Source organism: Ipomoea nil, unplaced genomic scaffold (assembly GCF_001879475.1).
Source record: "Ipomoea nil cultivar Tokyo-kokei standard unplaced genomic scaffold, Asagao_1.1 scaffold2805, whole genome shotgun sequence".
In the NCBI taxonomy this organism is placed as follows: Eukaryota; Viridiplantae; Streptophyta; class Magnoliopsida; order Solanales; family Convolvulaceae; genus Ipomoea; species Ipomoea nil.
In genome coordinates this window covers 1,716,257-1,733,731 of record NW_017619233.1, presented here as the reverse complement: position 1 = coordinate 1,733,731, position 17,475 = coordinate 1,716,257, and the positions used below count along the sequence as shown (strand labels likewise).

The following is a 17,475-nucleotide window of genomic DNA, read 5'->3' as shown; positions in this document are numbered from 1 at the left end:
ATGTAGATGATATAAACATCATAGGGACATGCAAAGATGTCAAGAGGGCATGCTTATGTTTAAAGGAGGAATTCGAAATGAAAGACTTGGGAAAAACCAAGTTTTGTCTCGGCCTGCAGATCGAGCACCTCCCTGAAGGAATATTCATACACCAATCCAAATACACAAACAAATTATTGGAGAGATTCTACATGGATAAGTCACATCCACTTAGTACTCCAATGGTAGTCCGATCACTTGAAGTTGATAAGGACCCGTACAGACCTAAAGAGGATAATGAGGATATTCTAGGACCAGAAGTTCCCTACTTAAGTGCCATTGGAGCACTTTTATATCTTGCCAATAACACTAGACCTGATATTGCCTTTTCAGTAAACATGCTAGCTCGTTTTAGTGCTGCTCCAACCAGAAGGCATTGGAATGGCATAAAACATATCCTCAGATATTTACAAGGTACAAAGGATCTTGGACTTCTATTTAAAAGAAACCAAGACACCACATTAGTGGGATATGCGGATGCTGGTTTTATGTCTGATCCGCATAATGCTAGATCTCAGACTGGATTTGTATTCCTATCTGGAGGTACTGCTATCTCATGGAAATCAGTTAAACAGACACTAGTAGCTACCTCATCTAACCACTCTGAAATCATTGCTTTATACGAGGCCTCAAAAGAATCTGTATGGTTGAGGTCACTAATACATAATATTCAAGACTCGTGTGGAATAATGAGTATTAGAAAGACCCCCACTGTCCTTTATGAGGACAATGCAGCATGTGTTGCACAAATGAGTAACGGATATGTTAAAGGTAATCTCACTAAACATATTGCACCAAAGTTCTTTTATCCACATGAGCTCCAGAAGAGTGGTGACATACAAGTTCAAAAGGTTCAATCAAGCGAAAATCTAGCAGATTTATTTACTAAGTCCTTACCTACTTCTACCTTTGAGAAATATGTTTACAAAATCGGTATGCGTAGGTTAGAAAGGTTGTTGTCTTCAGGGGGAGCAACAACATCTCGGTGCACATTAATTATCGGTCTAGAAGACCAACAACTCTTGCGAATCCTGAAGATTAAACCCAGAAGGTTATAGTTGTACTCTTTTTCCCTTAACTAAGTTATTTTTTCCCACTGGGTTTTTCTTAGTGTAAGGTTTTTAATGAGGCAACTAATGCAACACATGATTATCCACACATCATGTACTCTTTTCTCGACTAGGTTTTTCCCACAGGGTTTTTCTAGCGAGTTTTTAACGAGGCATGATTATGGCAAATAATGTCCAAGGGGAAGTGTTGTAAAATCTAATTATGGACATTATTCTAGCATTAATGATTTGATTTGTAACAGCTTGATATTTATGGTATGATTCTAGAATAGCTGTTATATATATGATGTAATGCTGTACAGAGAACTTCAATGAAATAATAAGAATCCTTTTCTCTGTTCTTCATTGTCTTCTTACTGTTGCTATTGTTCTTCGTTCTTCACGAGCTAAAGGCTTTCAAACCTGCAATACAACAAAATCAAAAAATATATATTGTTATGTATTTGCATATGGTTCTCTTCCACATTTGGAGCACTTTATAGTATTGTTGTTTGTATTTTTTAGAGTAAATACCAGCCAAGGTCCCTCGAGTTTGATGGTTTCACCACCTATAGTCCCTAACTTCCGTAATTACCATCTGTGGTCCTCCGAGTTGCCAAATATGACTTGCTACCATCCTTCCGTTAATTCCTTCTGTCTAAGCCGTCAAAAATGGGGGTAAATATGTCATTTGCTATACTGATCCTTTGTATTGCCACAAGTGGTGTTGCTCCAGCTGATAATCCTCCATTAATCAATCCATTATATTCTCCAATCTCCAGCTGCAAGAAAACCACTTCGTCTTCCTTCTTTCTCTGACACCACGCCAGTTGACCCACACTCCACTGATTCTGATAAACCTTTATCCACCCACGTCTCCGTCACTCTCTACTTTGACTTCCCCTTGTCCACCATTTTCACCGCCAAGCTCGCCGCACCTTGTTCCGACGAACTCACTCTACACCCATTCACTCTCTGTTTCCGTCGTTCTCTTGACACCCATTCACTTTCTCTGATTCCCTTTTCGCTCTCCCTTACCCCGACCCCATCCTCGACCAATCTCTCACTGTTTCGGTCTCCGACCAGGCGCAAGTCTTGATTCTCTCGAAAACTAGTTCTGCCCTGCAGTGGTTTTAATTTCCTCGCCACAGACATTTAACAAGACGCATCCCTTCGTCGGCGTTATTAATAACTCAATACGAGGTTTTTTCCAGTGCATAAAGAATATGAGCCAAAAAGAAGATAATGAAATCTAGTGATAGCTTCAGCTTGCAGATGCATGTAAGGCTCTATCAAACTCACATATTTGAAGACAACCACTCTTGAGTTGTCAATCCAATGTTTCATTTTCAGATTTTTAACTTTCAATCTCTGCTATTACTCTCATCGATCTATTGAAGCTTGGGCATTTTCACCATTTTTTCTTTTGACATCTCCATCTCCATTACTCGGGCGTTTGAGTGCCGAACTAACTCGAAGAGTTTATATCTAGGAACCCATCTCAAACCCAAACTCTCACACCTTATGGCAGGGATTGAACTTTAGTGGCACTCAAGTTTTAATGCTCATCTATCTGCTAGAGACTAAAGATAACGTTGACTTTATCGGTGGTTCATGGGGTGAGTTCACTGACGTATCACCACCTATAGATGAAGGTATTTTTTCAGATTTATTGCTCGGATTTTATGTCTCTTTCTGGTGTTCGAGTTTCTATCGATTTTTCTGGCGTTGGGTGCTTTGTCCGGCGAATGGAATGTTTCCGGCTTGTTCGCCTCTGTTATTTGACCCTTGTATGTGGATGGTGTTTCTCTGAAATGGCGCCTGGAGTATGGACTGCATTGGAGATGCTTGTGGATGTTCCCAGTTTCCGATGGTCCTCGATTTTTCCGCCCATGTTGGGGTGGTTCCGTCTGTGTTAGGGTGATTGCAATGGTGGTGAGCAAAGGTCCGGTGTGTTCTGTTTGTTATTCATCTAAAGATAACGTTGAGAGAGAGAGAGAAATTAAAGAAGAATGAAGGAGAAGAAGGTCCATACGAAAGAAACTAAAAATGAATTATTTATGTCAAAAGACATATCTACCCCTGCATTTAACGGCTGAGACGGAAAGAAATCACGGAAGGATGGTAGCAGGTCACATTTCGCAACTCGGAGGACTACGAATGGTAATTACTGAAGTTAGGGACTATAGCTGGTGAAACCACCAAACTCGAGGGACCTTGACTAGTATTTACTCTATTTTTTAATATTAATTTGTGCATTTTAACAGTAATACATAACTTTAAAGTAAATTTCTAAGTCGCAAAAGAAAAACTCTAAAATGTGAACTATTTCAGTACGCTTTTTCCTTTCTCATTAGTTTAAAGCCGTTAGGTCTTCCCTCATTTCTTTAAAGCCGTTAGATCATGGATGGACAACTCTAATTGGCTCCTAATTTTCTTATAAACAGCATATTCATATATGTGACCAATTTATTATTTATAAACACCTAATGAATGAAAGCCACATCAAAATGAAAAATATCATAGAACCAAAAAAAAAACATTTTTTTTCTTAAACTAACCAAATACTGAAATATGTTCCATTCACTTACGGAACAAAACAATATAATAGAATTACTATTTTATTCATTATCTATTTCATTCCTTATGCAATATCACTCCTATTCTCTCAAAATACACTCCAACAAATAGCAGCCATATCACCTACACAAACTTCAGCAATAACTATACCCGCTAAAACATGTTAGCTAAAACAGTTTACCAAGTCTTCTCTGATTGGTTTTCCTCAGAATTTTGGCTTGAAAAACCTGCAAGGCTAGGCATTCTCTATTTAGTCCATATATTCTTCTGCATACAACTAAGAAAAGGATTCATAAAAAGGTAGATAGTATAGATTTCTACAGTAAATACAATTCAACTCCATAAACAGTTCGAAGACAAACTATACAACTCATACACACATGAGTTCCACTACTAATCAATGATTTCTCCTTCCTCTTGATTTTCTTCCACTTCGGTGTGACCAACGTTCTGATAAAGTAAATCAGCCAGTTCTTTGAATTTATTGTCCTCATCATTGTCGTCATTGAACGGTTCTTCAATAGGGAATGCTTGTTCAATGGCCACATTCTGATTCCCTGATTCTTGACCAATCACAGATGGAGATTTCAGAGGTGGGGATGCTTGTTCAATGGCCACATTCTGATTCTCTGATTCTTTAACAGTCACAGATGGGGATTTCAGAGGTGGGGATGCTTGTTCAATGGCCACATTCTGATTCTCTGATTCTTTAACAATCACCGATGGAAATTTCAGAGGCTTCTCAGGGCATTCTGTGAAGAAAGAATTCATAACCATGAACCTAAAAGCTTGCAATAGATGCTGCTTATCTCTTCTAATGTCTGCACCCAGCAGCTTTTGCAAAAGAGTTGGTTTCCTTTTGCTCTGTGAAGCTGAGCCACTTTTTTCCAACTTCCGTTCCCTCGACTGGTTGTCATTCTGCTCTTGAATGTTGGATGAATTGGGGTCCTCAAATTTTTGCTTTTTGGAGAACTGGTTCCTTTGACCAAATCGTCCCCTTTTGTTTGATTTGTATTGGAACTTTTCATTCTTACGGAATGGCCTTCTGTTCTCCCTTTCATGGCCTGGTCTCTCCAAGTCTGACAGATAGGAAGATGGTATTTCTGCAATTTCACAACCTAGCTCTGCTTGCTTCGCCAAAATTTCCTTCAGTTGCTGAAGAAATATGTATGAAATCGTTCAGTAAGATGACAAACAAATACCCATTGGTTAACTATGAGATATAGAACTAGTAATATCAATAAAGTGAAATGACAAGGAGAAATATCAATTAGTCTCTCTAAACATTATTTCTAGACTAGACAAAGGCAGAGGAAAAAGATAGTGTGTGAATTTCTATACACCAAAATCAGGACAAAAAACTTGTGGTACACTGTGAAGTATGTTTTGTAGTCAGCAAGTAGTTTACACCTTACTGCTTTATTTTACTGTTAAGAACTCAGAAAACAAAATCAAAACAGGAGTTCTGGCAATAGAGATAAGTAGACCCTAAACACAGTCCAACTAGAAAGTGTTTTCTTTACTAGTCTGTTCTCTCCTATGACCTTGAGAACTGTGCTTCTTGCTCTCATGAATGATGACTATAATTTTTGATAGAATTTGAGAAACAATACTTCAATAGAAAACTACTTGAATAAAATATTATCAAGTTTTAAGTGTATCCCTAGTATTCACAACATCCCCAGTTTCCATGGCTTGGCTGTAGGAAAATTGTGGCATATCAGACCATCAGCATACCTGGCGGCGTAATCTTGCAGCATTTGCATTGTCTTCAGTCCCAGCCAACTTTTGCGAATTCTGCAGCAAATTGAAAGTTCAGGCTAACTTAAATCACCTCGTCATAGAGGTATTAAACAAAGAATGAATTCAAGTGGCAAACCTTCTCAATGTTGGCTTTTGAAGGATAATTTTTCCTTCGGTCTTCCCTCCATTGTTGTATTTCTTTCTCAGTGTATAACAAAGGGAGTGGCCTTTGCATACTAATAACAACAACAAAAAACAGGTGAGCCCTAGATGAACTGATTATCATATGGGTAAACTATAGCTAAATAATATAATACTATAGTAGAAAAAAGTTCAAATGTGGTCCCCCAACCCCAACTATATTGGCATTTTTAAAATTAGTTACTGTCAGATTGCAATCTACCAACTCTTGTGACAATATCAAATACAGTGCTGTTGGTTTTTTGGGTTAAGTCCATTAATTCAGAGGACAATTTTGTAAATTCATAATTTAATTTTATTCAACTTTGGAAAATTTTTAAACTACCTTTAAATTGATAAAATGTATTTCTTTCTTTTTTTTTGTTTAAACAATTGTGTTGCTACTATAAACTGACAAGGACTAGTGGCTAATGAAGAACAGGGTGGGTGATACATAATGGAGCTAAATACTGGTGATAAAAAATTAAGTCCTACAGATGCTGATATGTTATTCCAAAGTCATAACTTTAAACCTTCAAATTCAGGACAATTCTAATCATCGTCAACATCAATGCATAAGGCATGATGCCCTAAACATATCAATTAAATTAACACGCTTTTACATGAAGAAAGAACAGAAATATACTCTGTTAAAAAATGTATTCACAGTTTTTCCTGTAAATTAAGTGCTAACTGTGCTTGCAGTACTGCCTAACATATTCAGTACAAAAGTTGGGAGTAGCAATTAGACAATTTCAACGTCAAGGACTACTTTCGAGAAAGCCATTATAGTCAAGAGACCCAAGTTAAAATTTTCTCTAAATAATAATATTCAATAAATTGCAGTCATTATATCCATTCAATCCAAGCTTCCTAGAATAGTTACCGAATCAACACATAATAATAGGGAAATTGACTAAAATAGGAAATTTGATGTGACCCACTGGAAGAAAATAGGAATATTTTGAAGCTCGGACAAAAATGTCAAGCGCATTTTGAAATGCATTCAACATAAAACTTAATTTACCATTACCATTACCCCGTAACATAAAACTTAATTCTTATGAATATGTCGTATTCCTATATTTAAGGTGTACTTTTTTTTTTTTAAACCCCAAATCAATTTCCCAACTGCATTTGTCCCTAAAATAACCAACCCAATGTTAAATATCCTGAACAAATTCAATAATTTTAGGATGAAATGCATTTGGGATTTAAAAAAAAAAAAAAAAAAAACCTTCAATACAGAAATATTTTATGTTAAACGTATTTCCCAAATACATTTGACATAAATCATTTTCCAAAATTATTCTGAAAGTTGATTTTGAAATTATGTAAAACGCATTTCGCAAATGTGTTTCTAACAGAACTCGAACACATTTTCCCCAAACTAGTTTTGCTCATTTTTATCCAGGTTTCAAAATCCTCCTATTTTCATCCACACCACATAAAATCTTCCAATTGTAGTCAAATTTCCTCATAATGATAACCATTTTAGTTTCTCAAGTTGGAATCAATTGTTACTGACAAGTATGAGACACACTCTCATTGCCAACCATAAACATAGAACTATGTTAATTAAAGCACAATTGTGAGTTGTGACAATGCACCTTTCACCTTCCGAGGTTCGCATGAAAGAAAAGTTATTTAACTGTGATGGCCATAAAAACTAAATATCTAGAATTTAATTCAAGCCTAAGAACAAGGGAATAAAATATTTGTAGTTCATAATTTTGTTTTATTCAAAAAAAAAAAAAAAAAAAACATTAAAACATGTATGCCTTTTGCCTTGGATTTTTTTACTTCTTCAACGATGGCTATAGACTTTAAATAGAATACACTAATTTGTCAAGAAAAAAACTTAAGTATTTATGTGGAATGAAGTTTATTCCCCCCCCTAGTACTCCAGCATGTTTTGAAATATTTCATGAACATCAAAAACTTCAATATATCCTAAATAAATAGTGTTAGAATACAATCCATTTGCAAATAAATCCAAAAAATAAGATTAGTGTGCTTCCCATTATTAAAAGAAAGGAAAGTGGCATAGAACTAAAAGAGAACTTCAGACAACAGTACATAGGTAGAAGGTGAGAAGGTCATACAGGTTCAATTCCCATTCCCATTCCTCTTAGATGTACTTAAAAAAACATGGCATCTACAAGACCAAAAATTACCTCTTTTTCTCATTTTGATTTTGGTTCTTGGAGGAATTTTCAGGCCCACCTTTACTGTGTGCTGTTGAGAACAAAAGGTTGGTGATCAGAATATAATAGAGACCATAACAAATAGCAGAAATTGCATGTAGACAGATGTGATTAATAAATAAATAAATAAGCAAACAAAAGGACAGGCTTTTAGCAATACAGCATAGGGGATAAATTAATAACCTTTTCTTAGGCTATCATTATGATTGTTGAAATTTCTTTTAGCATTTTGAACAGACTGGGGCACGGCCTTCCTAAATCTGCAAGCAATTTGATCAAAGTAAATGAACAATATCCATTTTTAACAATATAAAAATATATACTTAGTCTTTTAAAAATCTCTTGGATAAACATACCCAGTATGTGGTGCATCATGTCTCTGGTTTCTCTTGAAGTTGTTGTTGGGAGAACTTTTCCAGTTTCCTTTTGTATCGCTTCTGGCTGCTTGTCCAAGATCTCCCTACAAATATTTGTGAAGATTCAAATAATACATAAAAGAGCCAACCCATTGCACAGAGCCTCAACCATCATCCATGTTATGGCATTATGCAGATTGCAGAATGAAGATGTAATAAACATTGCATCTATTTTGAAGCTTCAACTCTTGAGATAACTAATTTAAAAAACACTATATTGCATTTTTCAGCATTTAACTCTGATGTAGTTCAACTAAATTGCCTATAACTTCAGCCACGATAATCCAAAATCCCCCGTATGCCATAGAAATAACCTTACATAGCAATGATACTCTCACTGCCTATCAAACAGTTCAGTAAGTGTGTTAAGTTATCCTGATTTCATACACAGTAGCCTCTTGTTTTGCACCAAGACACCATTAACATAGCACATAGTTTTCTATTTTTTAAGTGCAAACTAAATCCAGGACAAACAGAATCCATACATGTATTTCATAAAATTCACACCAAGCATTCTTCTTCCCTGCTTATTAAGGGCAAGTTTTCTTTCCATTTGAAATTGGGCAGCAAAACAGTAAGAGTAATATTGTACCTGTGACTTAGCAGCATCAGGATGATTTAAGCTGCTCTGGTTTAGATGAGGCTGGGGCACCATGCCAAAAGCATTCATGGGAGGTGCATTCCCTTGTTGAGATTGATTCAAAAAATTGCCATTCATTGGTTGCTGTGTAAACTGCGAATTCCCAGTAAAAGCTGGATTTTGCACACCAACCCCTGGAAGGCCAGGCATACCAATTCCCTGAGCAAAATATGGCATCTGCATTTGCATTTGGAGTTGCATCTGGAGTTGCATTATCTGATTCACAGTTTGCATCAGGTTGTTATTAGGCAAATTACACTGGCTGTTTGGCAACCCAAAGCTACCATTCGGGTTGAAGAACTGAGCCGGGTTTACTACATTTTGACCAAAAAACTGTCCAGGCATTTGAGGGAAAACATTATTGATTTGGCTGTTTGGGTTTTGAGGACCTGGAAACGGGAAACGTGGATGCGTATTTGGAGTGATCAAACCCTGCGGGTTGAAAGCCGGAGGCTGAATTTGCATTCCCGGGTTGCTCATAACCTGATGAATTTCAACAACAATTAAATACGAATTTTAACTAACAAATATACAAGAGTTTTGGGTGAGGAATAACCTGTGGAGGAGGAGGAGGAGCAGCAGAAGAAGCAGGGAGTCCATTAGAGTGGAGTTGAGAATAAGGGCGAGACTGAGAATTGTGAGGCGGAAACATCGTATTAGGAAAGCTTCAAATGAGGAACTGAGGAAGACTAGCCGGTTTTGTGCATCCTGTACGATGCCACCATGGCCAAGGGTTTAGCAAAAGCTTTGTTTACTAGGGTACAGTTGCAGAACTTAGAAGCACTTTTTTTTAGGGTTTTAGATGTTGGTGCATAGAGTTGTTAAAACGAGCTTAATTTGCCGATAAATTTAATTTATCCGTGTTATCTTGTTTAATATAATCTTATTTAACGAGGCAAATTATTTTGTGGTACCGAGTTTACCAAAGATACACAATTTGTGATGACTTTGTATTGTATTTACAAATTTTTAAAACTTAGAAATACAATGTATATTCTAGATGTTCACAATTTCAATACTAAAAATACATCATTTAGAATCAAGGTCCACTTTATCTATGGTATAACAACTGATTTAATATGGATTGGGCTAAACTAATTTCAAGTCGACCTGTAATGGTCCAATTCATATAATTTAGGCAAATTATGTGGGTCGTTATATCGTGGACTGCGGTGCATATGCACCGCGATCGAAACAACATTGTTTCTTTAAGTAAAGAAACGATGCGCAGTTATTGTTAACGGAGCGCGCGTTTTTTGTATATTAATTACCAATTGACACTACGGTGTATCTAAACTGACACTACAGTATATCTAAACCGACACTGTTTCACGTATTATTTTTATATTATCAAATGAAACTACAGTTATATCAAAATGATATTGTAGTTGTGGTGAAATGAAATTGCAGTGTATATAAAATGAAACTGAATAACATTTTCACATATTTGAGTGTATATTGTACAATGAAGCAGTAAGTATATCAAAATGATCATGTAGTTGTGTTTTAATAAAACTATAGTGTATATAAAATAAAATTAAATAACATTTTCACATATTTGAGTCTATAAATATCGAATGAAATTGTAGTTATATCGAAATGAAATTGTAGTTGTGTTGAACTGAAACTGTAATGTATACAAAATGAAACCGAATAACAGAGTTACTTTTTGCGGAACGGCGAAAAACGGATGCCGTTCCTTTTCATTAAACAAAACGACGTCATTTTGATGCGCGGTGCATAATTGATTATGCACCGCGGTGCACGATATAATTTGCCAATTATGTTGTGCAACCATGTGCACCATGCATGGTGCACACGGAATTGGATTCATAATTTCTATACTATAGGTTCATAATTTCTAAATTGTATAGTTATCAAATTATGAACATATAGTACAGTGATTTGTGAATACAAAGTTCAACAATTGGGAATAGGGGTTTTAAAAATTATGAATCTACAGTATAGAAATTATGAATCTACAGTATAAAAATTATGAATCTAATTCCGTGTGCACCTTGCATGGTGCGCACGGTTGCACAGCATAACGCTCCTATAATCTACAACTCTACAAGTTATCTACTTACGCTTTTAAACAAAATTTTAAAATTTTGAAATTAAATCTTAAAAACTTTATTTTTTTTTGCTTTTTACTAGGGGTTGGAATAGGGCAAACCCCTTGTAGGGGCCTATGTCATGGCCTAATTAAGGCCTAGCTCGTTTAGTAAAAATGTCAGGCTTGAGCTAATTTCAAAGCTTATTAAACTAAACAGGCTAGGCCTATATATACCAGGCTCGACCTTCAGGCCCACCTGACTTTTATATATATATATATATATATATATATATATATATATATATATATATATATATATATATATATATATATATATATATATATATATATATATATATATATATGCGAGTTCAGGTGCGGCGGTGCGGCGTCACCAATAGTTCAACAAATATACACCATCGACGTTAGGAAAATGCACCACAAAACAAACAAAAATTAGGTACGCATCACCAAAAACACACCATTAGGTTTGAGTAAAAATACCATACAGTGTTCGAAAATACACCATTGGGGTGTGGTGAGTTATATGGTGTTTTTTTTTTTTTTTGGGTCTGCTGTGTATTTTTTGATGTTTTTTTTTTTTTTTTTTGCATTTCATTGTGGTGTGTTTCCCTTACATTGTTGGTGCATGTTGTTAACACTGTTGGTGTATTATGAAATTCCGCCGCACCGCCGCACAAGAAGACCCCGTCGCATTTGAACTTTCTTTTATATATATATATATATATATATATATATATATATATATATATATATATATATATATATATATATATATATAAGCTCATATGTGGTCATGTCATTAGGTGTGGCGGTGTGGTCGTATGAGTGTGATCTTTGATTTAACCCATACTACTTTTGACTTGATTTTGAACATATGGAGAAAAAAAGTAAATACCAGCCAAGGTCTCTCGAGTTTGGTGGTTCACCACCTATAGTCCCTAACTTCCGTAATTACCATCAGTGGTCCTCTTAGTTGCGAAAAGTGACCTGCTACGTTTAAGCCGTCAAAAGCTGGGATAGAAAGGTCATTTGGCATATATAATTCTTTGGTGGACATTTTCAGCCATGAGATTAGTCATTGGGTTATCAATCCCTCCCCTCGCCGTCGGATAAACCAAATCCCTAACCTTGTGTGGTATGCTTTGCTCACCGCCCTGCTCATTTGAACTCCAAAAGTATGGGAAAGAGAGCATCCCTTCCAAGAGTTTTGAATTATGGTTTAAGAGATCTTTTCCGGCTCTAATGGTGACGTTGTGAACGATGTTTCCCCCCAGAGCTATCGCCGCCAACAAAGATCTTCTCGAAATCGTCGTGGTTAATTGACCACAGTTCTTTGATGGCAACGTGTTGGCCATCGTTGCTGGTGTGTGGTGCGGCCCATTGAAGCACATCCCAGCAATCCTCGTAACCTGCTAGGAGATGATGCTCTGGAGCAAGACAGAACTCAACCGAGATGGCAATGACGTTGGCTTGGGAAAATAAGATGTTTAGATGAGAGTGGTAGAGAAAGGAGAAGGCGGACTCTACGTAGAAGCCTCCGTCGTGGTAGTACACTAGGATGGGGAGTTTTTGGGTGGCGGTAGCGAGTTTCGGGAGATAGACTCAGACAGAGTTGTTGGGGGAAATGGTGATGTCTTTGGAAGAGACGCCGGTAGCAGAGTCTTCCGGCGACGGCGGGACGTGAGGGTAGTCGAAAAGGTGTTCCACTCGGCCGTCTTTGTAGACTCTGATCAACGGAGAAACTTCGAAGGCTATATCATCTGTGTTAGTGATATCTACCATGAGTTGAACGTACTATCTCTCTTTAAACTATATTTTTGACGTATGGATTACTTTGAGTAGTGCCGATGACATTTAATGGGATATAATAGCAGAAAAGTCATGAGTGGCGAGCAGGGCACGACGGTAACGAAGCAGATTGACACTCTTAACAGCAGCGAGCGATCGACACCGATTGTTGTTTGTTGAGGACCAGACGGTTCTTCACTTGCAGTTTGGGAGGCGCATTTTTCACCCGTAAACCCGACCCCCCCCCCCCCCCCCGGCCCTTATATTTCCTCCGAATTTCTTTCTCGTCTTCCTGTCGTTTTCTTCGTCGGAATTCTAGCACGAGGATGACGGATTCGACGAATTCTATGCCTCTTCTTCCCTGTCCACCGTCAGGCTCAAGTTGCAGACGTCGTACGACTCCGCTTTCGGATACAAATTGTCGTAGTACCTGCAACAAGGAATTGAAAAAACCACAACAGATTTTAGGTTTTACAACGGCAGTAGAAAAGAATTATATATACCAAATGACATTTCTACCCCCGTTTTTGACGGCTTAGATGATAGGAACTAACGGGAGGACGACAGCATGTCAGTTTTTGCAACTGAGATGACCATAGATGGTAATTATAGAAGTTAGGGACAATAGGTGGTGAAACTATCAAACTCGATGAACCTTGGCTGGTATTTACTCTGCAAAAAATAACAAAATAAAAGTGAGTAAAAGAAGTTAAAAATCATTAGAATCATGAGTCTATTATGCTGGAATTATCGGGGGCTTGGCAACCCTACGTCAGTTCGTGTCCTTGCGGATCTTATCCGCGCAAAGAGGCTAAAAGTGGTTTTTTTAATGGAAACATTTGTGGATAAACAACAGATGGAATCTATCAAGGTGCAGTTGGGCTATAATCATATGTTTGTGGTGGATGCACAAGGCCATAGAGAGGGTCTCGCCCTACTATGGCACGAGGCAATTGAGTTGGATGTCACAGGCTACCCACTGAATCACATTGATACGACACTCATTTTGGATATGGGCAGCCCAAAATGGAGATTTACAGGATTTTATGGCTACGCGGGCCGCGCACACAGAAGAGACTCATGACAACTACTCAGACAGCTCTCGGGAAGAAGTACTTTGCCATGGGTGGTAATGGGGGATTATAATGATTTGTTGCTTCAGAGTGAGAAGAGAGGGCGTAATCCCCACCCGATTGGCTCATCACAAGTTTTCGAGAAGCAGTAGTAGACTTCGGCCTACTAGACTTTCCATTTGCAGGAAATCAATTTACACGGGAACGGTCGCGAGGAACCCCAAACATGATCGAGGAAAAGTTAAACCGGATACTCACGACGGACTCGTGGCTAGCCTTGTTTGAGGGCGCTAGTGCGACCTCTCTACCCTGCCTGTATAGTGACCATTTACCGTTATTGCTTACGCCGATGGTGAGACTAAATGGCACCCGACGCCGTAGATTTTGTTTTGATAACATTTGGCTACGGGAAGATCGTTGTAGGGAGATAGTAGATAACAGCTGGAGTCGAACAATGGGCCTGAGTGTGTTAGACCGTATTGCTGCATGCGGGGAAGACATCTGGAGATGGGGGAGGTCATATAATAGAGAGTTTCAGCGTGATATTGATCAGTGTAAAGCTAAACTTGAGAGGTTGAGAATGAGGAGGGATGAAGCGGGGTTCGATGAATATTCCCGCATTAAGAAGGTGTGGATGACCATACTTGACCAACATCATGCATATTGGAAGCAGCGTGCAAAAGAACATTGGTACCGGGGTGGCGACCTAAACACGAAGTTCTTCCATAACTCCATGAAAACTAGGAAGCGGCGTAATCGGATAAATCAGTTGAGAAGGGAGGATGGTAGCCTGGTGAGTTTGAATGATGGCATGGGAGATGTTATGGTGGACTACTTCACCAACTTATTTACCGCATACCTAATTGTGAAATGGAAGAAGTGTTAGATTGTATAACATCTCGGCTACAACAATGTGACAATATCAAGCTTCTAAGACCAGTTAGTGCGGAGGAAGTGCGACGCGCCGTCTTTCAAATGCACCCAGACAAATCCCCGGGGCCTGGACTGGGACCGAGCTTTTATCAACACTACTGTGATATTATTGGCGGGGACGTGACAATCTTCTGCAGAAATTTTGTGCAAACAGCCATGTTACCGGCGAAGGCTAATGACAAACTCATAGCATTAATCATGAAGAAAGCAAACACAGACTCAATGAAGGACATGCGTCCAATTGCTTTGTGTAATGTGTTATACAAAGTGGCTGCGAAAGTATGTGTCAATCGCATGAAGCTAGTTTTGGAGGGCTTAGTAAATGGGGCACAGAGTGCTTTCATTCCCGGACAGCTAATAACAAACAATATCATGGTGGCATATGAAGCCCATCACTTTTTAAAACGAAAGACCCAAGGGAAACAAGGTGTGGCTGCTCTGAAAGTTGACATGAGCAAGCCGTATGATCAGGTAAAATGGTGCTTTCTACAGGGTGTAATGCTGAAGATGGGTTTTGACCATAGATGGGTTGACATTATAACCGAGACCCTCAGTTCGGTCAAATATCATGTCCTGCACGAGGATCGCCAACTAGGTCCAATCATACCAAACCGCGGGCTAAGGCAAGGGGATCCCTTATCTCCTTATCTCTTCCTTTTTGTCGCAGAGGGGTTAAGTGCTCTAATGGAACGCCAAGTCGCCTGGAATCTGCTGCATGGCGTGCATGTGGCGCGGGGAGCCCCCCCCCACCCCCCAATATCTCATATGCTGTTTTAGATGATTGCTTTTTGTTCTTCCGGGCAAACACAACTAAGAGTGTCAGGATGAAGTGGGTACTTGAGATATATGAGAAAGCATCAGGACAACAGATAAACTTCGACAAATCAATGATTTGCTATAGCTCTAATACGCAGTAGGGTGTGCGTGATGAGGTGTCCAACACACTCGGTGTAAGGGTGGGGAGCACATCCGAGAAGTACCTGGGGCTCCCTGTGCTAGTTGGGCGCAAGAAGAAAGAAACTCTCGGGTTTCTGAAGGATAATTTGGCTAAAGTTAGAAGCTGGAATGCCAAATTCCTCTCGAGAGCGGGGCGAGAAGTATTGTTAAAGAGTGTTATTCAAGTTTTACCCTCAGGTACTGGTGGACAGGGTCAATAGGTCACGGCAAAGGCATCCGGTGGAGGTGTTGGGAAGGTTTGTGCGTCCCCAAAAAATGCGAGGGCATGGGCTTTCACAGGCTCCATGAAATGAACAAGGCTCTACTAGGAAAGCAGGCATGACGCCTACTCACGCGCCCGGATTCAATGATGGCCCGAATATACAAGGCACGTTATTTTCCTACAAGTTCATTTTTTGAGGCTACCATAGGAAGTAACCCCTCATTCATCTGGAGGGGAATGATGGAGGTACAAGAGCTCTTGAAAAGTGGATGTAGCCGGTGTATTGGAGATGAGCGAATAACAAGAATAGGCCACGACCCGTGGCTGCCTGAAGAAGTTTACCCCTATGTGACGACATATTTGCATGAATCGGTGGCAGCAGCTCCAGTATCATCCCTGCTTAATATGCAGGGGTCGGATTGGAACTACGACTGTGTGAATGATATTCTTGACCAAAGGGACGTCCAGTTGATCAAAAGAATTCCCGTGAGCACAAGAGCACCGCCAGATTCATAGACATGGGCGCCGGATCCGAAGGGAAGTATACGGTTAAATCTAGTTACCGGAAACAGATGGCCGAAACTAATGATGCTCGTGCCTGGGCAAAAATCTGGAGCATGGAGATCCCACCAAAGGTACGGAGTTTTTGTTGGCAACTTGCATCCAATTATGTACCCACCCGTGATATTCTGCTAGGCAAACGAGTTGCGTGTTCGGTAGTTTGTCACTTGTGTCAGTAGCAGGAATAGTCGACTGTCCATTTGTTTGCTACATGCCGTGAAGATAAGAAAGCATGGCATGCCATAAATCTGCCCATATCAGCCCCTACTCATGGTAATAATGTATCAAGTTGGTTTTTTTAGAATGTAGATGCGTTCATTGGGGATTCTTTGTCTAAATTTGCAATAGTTTGTTGGGGCTTGTGGTGTAGCCGGAATGACTCTGTCTGGAAAATTATTCCATACTCCATGGAGGCAATGCTGCTAGCGCTCTGTCCTTGTGGAATAACTGGAAAGCTATTAATGAGGTGGTGCAAGCTGATCAACCTCCTGCCGTCTCAAACCCTTGGACGCCTCCAGCATTTGGGCGTCTGAAGCTCAACACTGATGTGGCGATGGTGTCAAGTAATGGTACAATGGGAATGGGCTGGATTGTAAGGGATCATGAAGGTGTTCTCATTGCAGCAAGAAGCTCTATGCACGCTGGGTACTACGATGTGAAGGACGCGGAGGCAGTAAGCATACGAGAGGCGCTTAGTTGGGTGAAACAGCTGGGTTATCAACACATTGACGTCGAAACGGATTCACAAATTGTGTATCATGCTATAATGAATAATTCTTATAATTCTGGGTTTGGTTTAATAATTGATGAGAATAAAAGAGATTGCATCTCAGGTTCATGATGCAAACTTTTATTTTTCTAGGCGATTTGCGAACCGTGCTGCCCATGCTCTAGCTAAGAAAGCTAATTTTTTGACAGGTTGCGGGGAGTGGTATCACTCTCCTCCTCAGTTTCTTGTGAACATTCCCGTTTCTGATATAATGCATTAAGTTTTTAGTCCCAAAAAGAAGTTAAAAAGAAAATGTAA

General features: G+C 39.0%; 1 protein-coding gene and 1 pseudogene across 2 annotated transcripts; both read right to left on the bottom strand.

Moving 5' to 3' along the window:
* Positions 1-3,879: 3,879 nt before the first annotated feature.
* LOC109158325 lies at positions 3,880-9,677 on the bottom strand. 2 transcript variants are annotated; one of them, XM_019306252.1, is made up of 8 exons: positions 9,411-9,677; positions 8,807-9,337; positions 8,155-8,258; positions 7,982-8,058; positions 7,769-7,829; positions 5,548-5,647; positions 5,406-5,465; positions 3,880-4,823 (listed from the first exon to the last, which is right to left on the bottom strand). In XM_019306252.1, the coding sequence occupies exons 1-8, from the start codon at positions 9,504-9,506 to the stop codon at positions 4,062-4,064; spliced, it is 1,791 nt and encodes a 596-aa protein (XP_019161797.1). In that variant the 5' UTR covers positions 9,507-9,677; the 3' UTR covers positions 3,880-4,061. The 2 variants fall into 2 exon arrangements, with proteins under 2 accessions (XP_019161797.1, XP_019161798.1); XM_019306253.1 differs by having other exon boundaries at positions 5,548-5,638.
* A 2,282-nt stretch (positions 9,678-11,959) lies between these two features.
* LOC109158040 lies at positions 11,960-12,716 on the bottom strand (annotated as a pseudogene).
* Positions 12,717-17,475: the final 4,759 nt, after the last annotated feature.